Below are 15,240 nucleotides of genomic sequence, written 5' to 3'. Positions count from 1 at the left end.
AATGTCTCCTTAATTTTAACTTTTATTTACATTTCCACAAGTTAAAAACCTGAACATAACATATTTCTATGTTGATATTTACATGTGTAAAAAAAATATTCTTTGTTGGTACTCATGTATCCATAGCTACCAATAGCTACCATGATGAAAAAAATTAAATCTGACGTTTGACGTTTTCTTCTAACCCAAGCAAGATTTTTAAAATAATGTTTGTTGATTTTTGTCTGTGATTTTAAGTTTATTGTTGTTCTTTTTGTTTAAAGATGTTTAAAGATAGTTTTAAATATTACAAGTCCAGAAGTCAAATAGTAGATTTCTCACAAGTTTTGGATCTAAATAAAGATACTCCTAATGTGAGATTTTCTATTAGAATTAGGAAGAAAAATACTTTAGATCTATGTTCTTTTTCAGTTGAAGAAGATTGATATTAAATCTGAAACATATTTTGGCTTTCATCCAACACATACGTGGGAAGTTTTTGAGGTAGTTGCAAGACCAGGCATGTGTAAAATATTTGAATTAATTTTGACTGGATAGTAATAGGTACTTTCTTGCTTATATATCTTATCAGGTCTTATCATTATAAAAAACCCTTTCACAAATGTTGGACAAAGGTATTGGGCCGTAAGATGTTTACAGGATTACTCCAAAAGGCCATATAAACGTAATATTGACTCAGTTAAATCAACTGCTGATATTGACGATTGGTGGCAAGTATGTAATGTTACTGGTGATGTAGAGTTGTTAAAGAAATTGAGGTGGAGTACCTTAGGATATCATCATAATTGGGATACAAAAGTATGATTTATTTAAATTAATATTTTTAGAGTTTACTTAATGCTTTTTTAGTATTATTCTGAAGAACATAAAACTGAGTTTCCAGAAGACCTTCAAAATGTAACAAAATTTCTATCAAGTGTGTTAAATTTTGGAAATTACTCAGCTGAAGCTGCTATTATTAATTATTATCATATGGATTCAACTTTATCTGGTCATACAGATCATTCTGAACCAAATTTAAATGCTCCATTATTTTCATTTAGGTAAATTTACCTGTAATTTTTTTTAAAAGTTACATTTTGTCTTTAACTATTAGTTTTGGTCAAACCGCAGTATTTTTGATTGGCGGTAAACTTAAAGAAGATTCTGCCATATCTATGTTCTTGAGAAGTGGCGATATTCTAGTGATGTCTGGAGATTCAAGATTATGCTATCATGGAGTGCCAAGAATAATAAATGCCGATTCAAGGTATGCATAATGTCAATTTTAAATTAATTCAAAGATGCAGAAGTTAATAGATAGATAGATAAATCTTTATTATTTCCAAGTAATACAATTACATAAATTGACCAAGATGGGTGTGGAACATGTTAATAAAAAACACAAGATACTAAAACACTCATAAATTTATTCTAATATAAACATGATTCCTAAAATACTTTTCTGAAGAGTCTATGTACTGTATTACATAAGCTAACCTAACCAAACCAAAACAATATTAAATGCTATATTAACAGCTTACCCTTATCTGCATAGAATTTAACTAGCTGTTTAATAAATAATTTTTTAGGGTTATCAGTAATCTTGGTCTAGGTAAATCAGCGTAATACAATACATCTTTCAATTGTAGTGAAACATAATTAATAGTTTTGTTATTTTTTTAGACCATGGGAGTCAATTATGCATATAAAAGATGACATGCCAAAAGGATATGAACATATTCTAAAAATATGTAAAGATGAAAAATTATGGACTTGTTTTGGAGATTATTTAACTCATTCTAGAATTAATATGAATGTTAGACAAGTTTTAAATAAAGATCAGGAGAGTTTATGAAATATTTTTTGTGTTTTTTATAGAATAATTTAAAGTTGGTTATTATTTCAGGTTCAGAATAATAAACAAGCCTAGAAAGATAGTAAATTACTTTATACAACTTTATCAATTCGTATTTGTTTACAATCTGCAGAAATTTAAATTTTTTATATGAAAATATGCAAAACTTGGAGAGAAAAGGTACATTAACTGTTAAGTTAGGCAACTAGTTAATATTTTGGATGGCTTGTTATAAATGAATATGTTCCAATAAGGAGGAGGCGAATCGAACGCAAAAATTATGGGCCCAGTTTTTGAGATCTAAATGAAGTTCGAAAATCGCCGTTAGGGGCGCTTGTGATGATTGGGATACTAGAAATACACAGCTTCTTATGGCAAGAATAACTATTTTGTTATAAATTATAGAGCCAAGTTAATATTTGGGCATATTTTTACCAGAGTTAGCTTTTAGAAACGTGGTTTTTCTAATTGAGCAATGTGCGTGGCTAAAATTGTGAATACAAAACCTTAAATTTGAGTTTGAAAAGTTAGTTAGGTTATATTAGATGCCGGTTTAATATATCCTTTTCCTAAGTTGATATTATAAAAATGTTTTATTATGTGGTTCTTTTTAGTGCATACACGACCGAAGAAACATATAAGCTGCTAAAATAAATCTTCCCTAGAACTGTTGTACAAAAAAGATAGAAGTTCCAGCAACAAATTTATCACCAGTTCAACCTTTGATTTGATGTAAACAGTAATTGTTTCTTGATGAGAAATGCGAATGAAATAGTTTATGGTGTGATTGTGTTAGTGTTTTATTAATAGTTTTGTTGATGCAGTTTAAAGGTTCATAGTTTTTCATTAAAACATTTGAAATTGACATGTTTACATGCAGTTTAGTGTGATACCATTTTAATAAACATTAAAATCTTTCGAACTAGTAGTGGTTTTATGGCGATTGACAGATTGAATAACGAAAATTAAGAGTATTTTATCAGGAATAACTTAATCATAAATGGAAACTGAAGACGAACGTTACCATTGCACCCTTTGATCGGTGTTATCTATTCCATAACTTTTTATAGCTGAAACTAGAGAGTAGGTATATTGAGCTGAAACGTTTCCTGTGTTCAATAGCGTTTTTTCTAGCGTTGAATTGTAAGTTTTAATGTCATTAGCAAAGTTTTGCAAATTGTCACTGTTTCGTAGACAATTAAATTCAAGATATATTATATTCAATGTCACCTAATAATTGTAAAGGTTTTTCTATTGATATTCACTTTATTAATATAAGGTAGGTTTGTAAATAAAATATTAATGAATAAATAATGTACTCAGTTTATTTCAAAAGCACAAAAATACAGAGTTGTGAATATGTATATACGCTGACTTATTTCATCATATAAATATTTATTTAGCAATATTAATACATTACAACTTTTGTTTCTATTAACTAATTCCACTAAATTTAATAAATAAAATATACAATATATAAATTTAATATACAATTTAGCACTTAGATATTAAATATCTATATGTACTATGCCAAAAAATAAAACAGGAACATCATATTATATCAAGAACACAAAAAATTACAATTTAAAAAAAATGCATTCTAAAAAAATACCTAGCTACAATATACCTACATATTAATTTAAAGAGCTTATTCATATTCATAAAAACTATTCTAAATGGTTTATATACACAATCAAAAGTATCAACCACAATACAATAATTTTCAAATTATTTCTTATTATTCCTCAATGAAAAAGCGTCTTGCGACGGCTAGTCAAAAATCTAAATAATTTTTATAATAAATTTACAATCTGACATATGCAAATATGTCAGTAGTAATACGTAATTTTACTTTATGAAATTACTACATCTAGAACCGATTTTAAAAAATTGTACAAATTTTCACCCCTAATATAACCCTTTTAAGAGATAAATTTTCAAAAATCGACGTTCTTAGTAGATTCCTAGGACAGATTTTAAAAAGCTTTTACAGAAAATTTCGCCCCCTCAAGCGATAAATTTCTGCTCGTTCACCCCTCATTTCGCCCCCTTTTGGTGCGAATTTCCAGAAAACGTTACATAATATTCAATTAAGTCACCAAAGAAACCTCTGTGCAAAATTTCATACTTTTAAAAGAGCGATTATAACAAGTTTTTCCAAGTTTTACCCTCTTAGGGTAAACATTTCCAAAAATTGCTTATGTATCTCATTATGAATATTCACTTTCATCCCTTAAGGGATATCTGTGCAAAATTTCATACACCTAGGACAGATTAAATTTTTTTCTTATACAAAATTTACTCCTCAATGCATCCCCTTAGGGGACAAATTTCATCTCCTAAAACATATTTTAACAAATTTTTATGCAACCTTTCAGAATTTCAAAAATCCCTTCTTGGCATCCCTAACATCGGATAACGAACGCATGAAAATCAAGCTTTACACTGTAAGACAATGCAACACTCAAGGGAGTAATATCGAGGAGTAATAATAACGTTCAATACAACACTGCAAGGTTTAGATACACCGTAGGAGAAATTTCAAGGTGCGATCACATCGGGCGGCTGTGCCGCTCCGCGCCGCGGCGTACAAAACATTTTTTTAACATGTACTTTTGAAGTGTATTTTTTTTAGCGCGCACAAAAGTATATGCTAAAAAAATGATTTGCGCGGCGCGGAGCGGCGCAATCGGTGTCAACGCACCTTCAGGTGAATAAACAAATGGCACCAAAAAGTTTTTTAAAATTTCCCTGAAAATGTCAAAAAGAATTTTAAATTTTCAACAATTCTTTTTTGTCAAAAAACCTCGTAGGCGTGTTTCTAGGGTCGAACTATACTACCAGTTAAAATACTTGCACTTATTTCTGGGACACCCTGTATATATATAGATATAGCTAACAAATTGGTTTTTGTTCTATCAACGTCGTGGTGTTTACAAAAAATAACTATTTTATTTTGTAGATTTTCTTACAGCGCTTTCAGATGGAGCGGACCGTCCACGACTTCGAGCAAGTACCATGAGTTTATATGAACAACATCCGGACGGAGCATAACGCGACCCATGTGAAATTGTTCATATAAACTCATGGTACTTGCTCGAAGTCGCGGACGGTCCGTTCCATCTGAAAGCGCTGTTACAGTGCAAATGGCGAATTACCCAGAAGTTTTTTCAAGAAAGTAATATTTGTTACACGTTATGTAATAAATGAGAGTCGTCATTTATTACATAACATGTTTATAGTTGGTTTTGATAATATTCTCCCATCTATAGTGTATCTGGGATAGAGAGGTACAGTTTGCTATACTATAACTATAATGCTATGAGAAAATTCTCGTATTGTTAGTTTTTACTAGTTGTAGTCCTCTGTATTATTAGTCTTTACTACTTGTGTATCCTCTCATAGTATATGTCTATTTAATTTTTTGATTATGTAACGAGCACTTTGTTTACTCATTTGTCGAACTGCTTGAATCCATTTTTGCTTTTGATCAAATCGGTGTGAGAAACTATGAAGCTATAAAATGTTGTTTGGGGAGATTTGAACATCCGGGAAAGTTAAATTATTGAATGTTATTGCACCCAACAACGCCCAAATTACGCGTTAACATTTTTTCGGCAATTTTATTAACATTTGAAATTGTCACAAGACAGTGCCTAGTTCGAATTCTTTTTCACTTATTTTTTACTACCCGAAACAGTGTTACATCACACAAACCTCGTACCTGAGTGTTTTAGTCTCAATAACTGCACTAGCAAAAAACTAAAACACTTAAATATTATGAGAAAACCACGATTTCAATATTATTTTAATGCGATCAACATGAAGGCGGCGCGAAATATGTAGGTACTTATAATTTCTGATTTTTGCCTTTCGGCGCTGCGGTCGGAATTTGTTGAAATCAACTGAAATGCACCAAGCCTATACAAAACCCTAGATCATATATACTTACGTGGATAAGTAAATCACTATAGAAACTGTCACAAACATATCAATGACTTCCATTTATCTTCTTTTTTTGTTGCACACGCGGTGCTTCTACTCTATCTATCTTTGTCGAGGACTTATCGTCCGCGCCCCAAGTTTGAACATTAATTTTAAAAATTTAATTTGTAAAATGCTTATATTTCAACAATAAATTGAATTATATAAACTGTCACGAAAATTAAATTATATAAAAAATACATTTAGCCACTCTGTACGAATATCAATATTCTTAGGAAATCTAACCAGAAAGTATGCAAGTGGCTTAATATAAATAAAAAAACAACTAAATACTTTACTTGCCTATGAAAAGATAATTTGGACACCTTTATATTAGAACTTTTACACACTAAACACAGTATATATGATCTAGGTACAAAACAAACTAGCGGAGAATGTTGTGCCAAGCCTATACCTCTACCACTACAATTTAGATTGTTTTCTTAACCACCTTGTTTTTTCTTTTTTATTTTGGTCAGTTCTATTCGCCTGTTTGCAAATGAAGTGCATTCTACTGATAATGTAGAATCTGATTATTGAGGTGGTAAACTGTTCTTTGTGTTCATCACACCCAACAAAAGATATACATTTATCTTCCAATTTTGATAATATATCAAACAATGTCTCTTGATGTACCTGATTGGTTGATAACACTTCAAGGACTGTTGATTCTATTGTTAATATTAGAGACCGGAGAGCAACTGATGGAAATATTAAAAATCCTCTACTTAATATTTCTATCAGTTGATCTCCGTTCTGAGGTTCTACACTTTGTATATGTTGCAGGCACTTCTCACATTTCGAAAATCTACTTGCTTTTCGGGCAACATAACCAGAAACATACGACAAAACAAAATTTGAGGTTCTCATAGCATTATAGTTATGTTCCTCTACATTATCATTATCACTATTATTAAACCAAATTCCACTTTCCATCAAACTGTCAAGACTATTTCGAAGCCTTATTGCGTTTTCTTCTGACTTAACGATCTCCTCAACATTCAATAGGCTTCTCAATAAGTCCGAACCCTCGATATTACTACCTTTAGGTGGTTTGACCAGTGAATAGGTGCTTATTAAGCGAAACATTTGGATGAAAAGCCTTGAGTCTGGGTGATCGTTAGAACCACAAGCGCTTCTCATCATTCCAAAAAAACGCTGAAAAGAATAAACATACTCTTAGTAACAATCAGGTATTACAAACTGTATTTAACTTACTTCAAGAGCATCTTGGTTCAATTTTGCAGTCATTAAATATTCATATCCATAATTGTCACACAGAAAATTCATGACACCAAGTGTGGCTTTTAATGTGACAATTAGACCATGATAAGTATTTTCAGATAAAAAAAAATAATTATTGGCCTTAGCCTCATTCCCCCAGTCATGTAAATACGCCAAAAATTCTTTAATAAACTATAAAGAAAGTAAATTTAAAAATAATACTAAACACAAAATTTATCAACTGTAACAACCTGTTCCTCCCTAGATCCTGGTCTCAAAGTTTTATCACATGGTGTTCTTGAGCTCATAATTTTGATGAGTGTTGACATATGGTTAATCAATTTTATGCTTGGCTCACAGGTTGCCAAGTTGGAATTTTTGTCTTTATATATTTCCATAGCAGCTGCAGTCTTCTCACTAAAAAACTGTCACATACATTAATCAATTTAACTTAATGTAATTTATTAAGAACATACTCGATAAGCTCTACCAACATTCATCTTCTGATAAAGTTTTGGATGGATGTCATCTTTAGACAGTTTTGGACAAATCTTCAACGCAAAACTGTTGGGCTGCTCCATTTCTACAACTGTATCCCAGTGTATTAATTTTACAACTCCATCAGGTGTCTGTAACATTAACATAAATCAATTTTTTGTATTAAATAAGTAATATGTTCCTAAAATTGCTCACCCATGTCTCGGATCTTTTAATAATAAAATTTCTAAAGTTTTTTATTAAGTGCGGAAAGTCCGAAGAAAACCACAGGCGTCGGGTGGAATCACAGATATGTTGACAAGAGACATGTTCCTCTGAGATGTTGAACCTTTTCCACATGGCTCTGTTCCATGATGCACCATCAGTTGTTACAATATCAATGGAAAGACCTGTTTTCTCCAGAAGGAGAATACATTCAACTATGAGGTGATGTAAAACTGTCGAAGAAGCACATCCCTTGCTTAAAAAGCATGCTAAAGCCTGTACCCATGCACCTCGAAAGGGCTGGAACATCATAACTAATGCGTGGTCTCCCTTTTCATTTCGTTGGTGTAAAGGGGTATATTTCCCCAAGTCCGTGAAACCGCAAATTTCTAATGACTTGCTATTAAAGGCGAGCGTTTCACTCAACTTCATCTCATCTATAAGAAGAGTGCCTTAAAAAAATAGATTACTTAAATTAATTTTTGTTTTACATTATACATGCAACCACAACAGTTAATTTAAAAATAAAGGTGATGTTATATACATCCGTAATGCGTCTCCGTCGTTCTGTTATTCCAATCTTATTCAAGTATGAGATGTCATTTTTGAAATATACCAATAAAATTGCATAAAAAGAACGGACGACGCATTACGGATGCTTGTAAATCCACATTAAACTATACTTTTTACCTCTTCGTTCCTCTGGTTTCATAAATGCAGTTTTTTTCTTCAGCAGTTCAAAGGTTGACTTTTGAAAACCATAGCAACCATTCATCTTATTAATATATTTGTTTAGGGTTTCTGTGAAATTAAAAAGGTTATATTATGGTTATATTAGTTCCATAAGTTCAATGTCAAAGGTATCTTCTTTATATGTATATTATAAATAAGAATGAAATAGTGAGGGAAATATATAAAAAAGAAGGAAAAGATTAAACAGCCTAGCCCTCAACAACTCGTTTTGTATATGGTTGCGAGTTGTTGAGGGCTAGGCCGTTTAATCTTTTCCTTCTTATGTATATTATACATATCTATGTATATAAAAATTACCTATACAAGGGAGTGGGAGTAATTTGTGTTTCCGTAAATGCTCATAAACTGCTCTTCCTTTAATTCTAATTAACAAACATTCATATATCCATGCAAGGGTGTAACGTCTATTTTTAGCATTGGATACTCGAGCCGCAGCAAAACACATTCTTACTGCTTCTTGCTGGGTACTTGGTAAAGTGGCTATAATTTCTTCGAGAGCTTCACTCGAAATAGCAGCACATTTTTTCTTGGAGTCCTCAACATCCTTTATAAGTTTAGTAATCTGTAGAAGATAAAATTGAAAAAAAATATATGCAAGCAAATATGTGACATTACCTTTAATTTTAATCTCATGTTCTTGCGAGAAACACAACGCACCACTCCTTTTAATTTTTTATGGCGCCTTACTAACAATGACTTAACCATTTTCTTTTTTTTATTTTTATTATCCAATTGACAAGAGGTGCAATTCTTTGAAATTGCCCCCTTCTGTCCAGGCCTTCTGAGGGGAATCACACCAGTGCATGAATCAGAAGCGCTACAATACAAATAAGAATTAAAAACTTAATATTAATTATAATTTTATAACTTTTCCCAAAATGTTAAAACCACAAACAACACCATAATTAACAGAAAATAATTTGTAATGAACGATTGATTAGACACAACTGATGTAGATTGACCATGCAAAATGAAACATGCAGAATCATGAAATATTATAATCCATGACCACAAACACCATAAAATTAATCACATAACACATAGATAATGCAACAAATCGAAAAATACTCAAGATTGTAAATAAGCAAAGCCATTTCCCTTTGATGATATTTTTGTTGTTGACAGATTAGACTGATAGTCAAAAACAAAAAATCAATAATATTATGATAGTTGAAACCATTTTTTTTTCAATTTGTTGCAATTAGATTTATTAGTAGAGGTAAAAATCAAGTGTAACTTTTCATACACAGCTGCTGTGTGCATCTGCCATTTGTTTAATTCCATTCCAGTCAATGGTCTTCCATTTAAATCGCTTCAATCTGCAAACCTAAAAATTTATTTGTTTTTGAATGCGTAATTTGAGACAGTGGATAAATAATTAAGACGTAAATAGTTTGAGCCACATGGTTGCTTTATTTTCAGCAAGTCTTTACCTACAGCATACTTCAACTCCTTCGTATGCTAACCATAAGAAAATAAAAAATGTATATATTACTAGTCTAAATATTGAGAATTAGGTATACTGAGAATTATTATATCTAATAAGTAAATAAAAACAACTAATAATATTACCATAGCTTAATTTCAGAACAGACTCCCATTCTATTGACAGATATTAATATGTTTTCAAGTTCTTCAAAACTAGATATTTCTGAACTTTTCTCTTCAAAAGTAATTTCTGTTTTCCCAAATAAAACCTTAAATAAGTAAATTAAAAACACAACTTTATACCAACAAAAATAAATACTTAATATCTACCTTATAAGACATATCCTTGCAAATTATAATTTTTTTTTTTGGCAAGTAAGTATCATCCCACTCAGCAAAGACTATTTCATTTGAACCTGAAATAAATGTACCTGCCCATCGCTTGTTTGGTGTGCCAACTGCAGCCAAACTATTTTTCAAATTTGTGAACATAGTAACTCTACTGTCTGTAACATCAACTGGCACATTAGTAATATCACGAAGAATTTCATTCTCATTCTCAAAGTTAGGTTCTGAAGTTTGATTTTCAACATGATTAATAGGCAGACCTTTTACTTTTTTTGAATTAGAAACTTTTTCAGTTGCTTCACTCCTTACACATGGTGGTTTCCTCTTCTTTTATTACTAGAGAAATATGAAGGCAGGTTAGGAAAAATTCTTGGAATTGAACCCTCCTTTAATAATGGTCTACCCCGCTCAATTCTACTGATAGTTCCGTCAGTTAATTTGATCTCATAATGAGTCAAAATATCTTCATCTAGAAAATGTAGTTCACAAACAGCATCTTTGCTGCTAAGTGTCTTGTCTGATCTGGGTATCGCCTTTGCCACTGCTGTAGCAAGCTAGGATCCTAATAAAAGATATATAATTGTTAAATAAAATAAAAAAACATTTTTCACTATTAAAGCTGTTATTTTGAGAATACGATCTTGAAGTATAAATATTTAATATTCACTTTCAATAGCACTGTTCAAACTGTGGTTAATATAGGTACATGTCAACAGGTAATTTTAGCACCTAGTAAGTATTAAATTATTTTAATTTTATAACAAGGCCTCCTAGGTTATGTTATACACATGTTGATTTTAGGCTATATTTCCTATTAATTTGGTTTATAATTTAATCTGTACACTGACAGTATATAATTTTAATGTTTTTTCTTAACATCTATCCATAATTTTTATAAATAAATAGTCATACTACTTACATTAGGAGCTTTGAAAGGCTTGGGTTTCTTTCACCCCGTTCTTTATTTGCCTTGTTTTTATTGGGATTCCCACTTGTACAGCCAGGTACAAAGCAATTTCTACCACGACTCATTGTTGTACTGCTAAAAATTCAGTAAATTAACTATAAATTTTATTAAAAACACAATTAAATCGTATACTAACAATGAAAATGTAGTATCCCAGTCGATCGCAGTGCCTCTGCTGTCAAACCGAGGAAGCTGCTTAAAAGTGGGGACAGAAATTTCAAATTTGCCCATTGCCGATAAATCTCCTTTTTTAAGCCCTCCATAGTTCCAATGAAAAGGCTCAAAAATGACAGGCTTTAGGGAGAAGACATCATTAAGGATGTGATTATCTACAACTTTTATCTGAAATTTTTTTTGTCTAAAATGGACTATAATGGAATTAGGGAACATTTTTAAAATAGCCGAAATTTGTTTTTTTTTCGAAATATCTAAAATATTAGATAAACTTAATGTACTATCAAGATGAGCGATTTAAAGCCCCATCTTCGCCACCTCACTTCGTTCCTTCGCTTCATCCATTCCATTTGATGCGACTATTTGTTCCTTCGTCCCTCGCTCCTTCGCTGTTCGTCCGTTTACTTCGTCAAAATGGTCCTTCGCCGTACTGTCGGTTTTTGGGCGAAGTAGCAAAGGAATTATCACGGACACAAAAAGTATAAAAATATATAAATCGATCTTGGAGCTCATTCGTAGTTGATTTCAGTTGATTTCTTGATTTGGCAGTACGTCTGTACAGGATGTCCCATTTTCGTGTTTTGCAGGGTTTCTCGCTTATGGGTCGAGGTACGGAGATGCGGTTTTCATATTACGACGTTACTTTTTTATGAAACTAAAGATGCTACATACAGATACCTATGTCCTAGCTCTCTTACTTCCTAAAATAGAGGGCGAATCTAAAATTATTGCATTTTTCGATCCATTTCCATAAACTTTTTCAAAAATTCAAAAGGCGCATATTTATGACTCTACAAAACTGTAATTCTTTCCCCATTAAATCGACTCTCTATCTTCAGCAGTTTGTGAGATACCCATAGAGAACGTTGTAGAAAACTCACACTGTATAGTCTAGTTCAGTTGCCGCCAAATCTGTGGTCTGCACCACAGATCTGCACTAAAATATATTCGGCATGTTGAAAGTTGAAAGATCGCAGATCTTATCTCTTCGATGAGATTCTTTATCGAAACCGCCACTATCTCGTACACGTCAAGTTTAGAACTGAATGGAAGGACTGTACAGGGTGGGTCAAATTCGACGCTGTTAAAGGGAAACACCCTTTTCTATATGAAATAGATGAACAATAATATCGGTGTCTGGGAGCTCAATTTTTATCAAAAACATGATAGTGAAAACCGCACATCTATATCTGTTACCGTTTATGAGTTATTATGAGGGGTGTTTTTCAAAAATATACATTTTTAACAAACCGCTGTAACTTTTGTTCTATGGAAAATTATGTATTTTTATGAAAACTATTCCAAAGTCCCTTTTTACGTAGAATTTAATGGTTTAAGTATACTTTTTTTAAAATTAATAATTTAAGAATTATCAACAGAAAATTTGATTTTTTATATGGAACCCTGAATATTTTATTCATTGAAAAGAATTTAAAACTATCTTTCCAAAAATATAGCATACTTGATGTTTTGCTTGATTGTTCTTCTAGATATTTAGTTTTTTTTGCCCACTTTGAATAAGTAGGCCTTGAACAGCGCCGGCTGTAATGCAAAAAAAATACTAGCCTGTGAGCAGCAATTAAAACGAAAATAATATGCAATGAGAGATGCAGAATTTTATAGCAATTTAAACTATATTTAACAACTTCAACACGTTTAAACTATATCATAACCTAACAATCACATGAGATTTTGCTACAGATGTTCGACATGTCGACCGTCTTCTGTTTTGGACAGACGGGACCGTTTTTGAACATTTCTCGCGGAATTCATTAACTCAGTGTAACCGCTAAGTACAAGTACTTCTAATTCGTGTCTAGATTATACGGGAAATTTAAAAATAAGGACCTTTATTCTTCCGCAAAGATAAAAATCCATAGGCACTCGAAAAGTCCGGCGGCCTCGGCGTCCTCGATGGCCAACGGCTGGGATTTTGGTTAGCTATTCAATTATTCTCGAAATTGGCTGCAAAAATTTGCTGATAACTTCAGCGTTCTGAGGCGGTGCTTTGTCTTGCTGGAAAAATATGTTTTCGAGTTCTATTAGGGGCATTGTGTACCAAAAACGAACAATTTAAGCGCAACAATCATTGTAACTATGATTTTATAGGATAGTTGTATTAAAAATATGGATAAAAATAGAAAAAATTGGAATAAATCGCAAACTATTAAAAATAGGTATATGACATACTTAATAAAAGTTGAAGGGTTTTGTAAAATCTATCAGAAAAATAATAATATATAGGGTGTCCCATTTGAAAAATTTGAGATTTTTTAATTTTAAGTAGTTGAAATTCATATATATATATTTTGAACACCCTGTATCATCAAAAATATGGATAAAAATAGAAAAAATTGGAATAAATCGCAAACGATTAAAAATAGGTATATGACATACTTAATAAAAGTTGAAGGGTTTTGTAAAATCTATCAGAAAAATAATAATATATAGGGTGTCCCATTTGAAAAATTTGAGATTTTTTAATTTTAAGTAGTTGAAATTCATATATATATATATATATTTTGAACACCCTGTATCATTTAACTAAAATATCTTTATATATATCTTTTTTTTTCATCTCTATAAAACTCCCCTACCAAATTTTAGTACTCCAACTTCAGAAACAATGGCACCACTGACAATTTTTTACCACACTGCAATTTAACATTTGTTTAAACAAATTTAAATATTACAAAAACTTTTAATTTTAGGTATATAACATTATATACAAAAAAGTTATGGAATTTTACGCAGAATCTAAAAATAAAATAAAAAATAGGGTGTTGCATTTAAAAAAACATATGTTATATCCGTCATACTTTTTTGAAGCACCTTGTATACTCTATAATAATTTTAAAATGTGTATCTTAACCTTCCCTACAACTTTTATATTTAAACTTTTTTTGTAAGCCTCGAAACAAATGAGATAATGGACTTTACTCTATCGTTGATTCACCCTGTACAAGGCAAATATACTTAAGGTGGTTTGCCATTGCCTTCCTTGAGGTGGCGGCTCGTTGGTCGCTCTATTTAGATAAATATTTTTTTTTTATTTAAATAAATAAAACGACCGTACTGGCTGGGGATCGAACCCAGTACCTTCCGCTCCGCAGATCGATACACTAACGCTGGAGCTACGGCCGGCCAACAAGAGCCAACAAAAGCCAATTAAAAAGATAAAAGCGTTTCTGGGTGAAAGATTGATTGTTACAATGTGATGCAATTATTATCTCATATGAAGTGCGAAAATTAAGAACTAGTGCAACAGATGACCTTAAAAACTACCTCAAAATGGATGACACATGTTTTAATAAGCTTTTAAAGATGGTTAAGCCGTTAATATCAAAGAAAAATACAAAAAATGTTCACTTGACCTCTGATTTTCGCGCTTTTTAAGTTCCTTTCTGAGAGAAATTGTTTATTTTTTCTTTACACAATCAATAGTAGCATTTATATCAACAGAACAGTTGATCAGTTTTATAAAATTCTAGCAATTTTGTATAAGCTTTAATTTTCTCCTCTCTGTTTGAATATGGTTTGAATAATCTTTACTTTTAATTTTCCAAAGACAGGCGAGCAACTGCCTATACAAATTAATAAAATCGGTTAAAAAAGTCGTGTTATTACTTAAATCGCTCATCTTGATAGTACAAAACTTTCAACTTGTCAAAAGATGGGAACGTACGTTTAGAACTTGATTTTTCGAGAAGTGTCTAGCCCTACTAGCAGTCGACTATTAAGTTTGACCAATCAGGTTGGTTAGCGTGGTTATTTGAAGGGTGTTAATTCATTTGTGTTTGTCAAAAACTCTAACGTGATTCGT

At 31.5% G+C, this 15,240-nt stretch overlaps 1 protein-coding gene and 1 long non-coding RNA gene across 3 annotated transcripts; one reads left to right on the top strand and one right to left on the bottom strand.

Moving 5' to 3' along the window:
- Positions 1-166: 166 nt before the first annotated feature.
- On the top strand, positions 167-4,174 carry LOC115875893 (nucleic acid dioxygenase ALKBH1). Of its 2 annotated transcripts, XR_004049069.1 has the most exons (7): positions 168-353; positions 412-505; positions 572-798; positions 850-1,043; positions 1,097-1,249; positions 1,666-2,017; positions 2,452-4,174. XR_004049069.1 is itself a non-coding variant. In XM_030891457.1 (6 exons), exons 1-6 carry the CDS (start codon positions 264-266, stop codon positions 1,835-1,837), a joined length of 924 nt encoding a protein of 307 aa, XP_030747317.1. In that variant the 5' UTR covers positions 167-263; the 3' UTR covers positions 1,838-1,841. The 2 variants fall into 2 exon arrangements, 1 of the variants encoding a protein (XP_030747317.1); XM_030891457.1 differs by lacking the exon at positions 2,452-4,174 and having other exon boundaries at positions 167-353; positions 412-499; positions 1,666-1,841.
- Positions 4,175-11,219: 7,045 nt separating this feature from the next.
- LOC115875896 lies at positions 11,220-11,530 on the bottom strand. Its single transcript, XR_004049070.1, has 2 exons — positions 11,380-11,530; positions 11,220-11,318 (listed from the first exon to the last, which is right to left on the bottom strand). It is a non-coding gene; the product is annotated as an uncharacterized LOC115875896 (long non-coding RNA).
- Positions 11,531-15,240: the final 3,710 nt, after the last annotated feature.

The sequence above is a fragment of the Sitophilus oryzae genome, unplaced genomic scaffold (assembly GCF_002938485.1).
Source record: "Sitophilus oryzae breed Bouriz unplaced genomic scaffold, Soryzae_2.0 scaffold_1396_pilon_pilon, whole genome shotgun sequence".
NCBI classification, from domain to species: Eukaryota; Metazoa; Arthropoda; class Insecta; order Coleoptera; family Curculionidae; genus Sitophilus; species Sitophilus oryzae.
The sequence above is the reverse complement of the archived record's forward strand: the minus strand, read 5'-3'. Positions and strand labels throughout refer to the sequence as shown.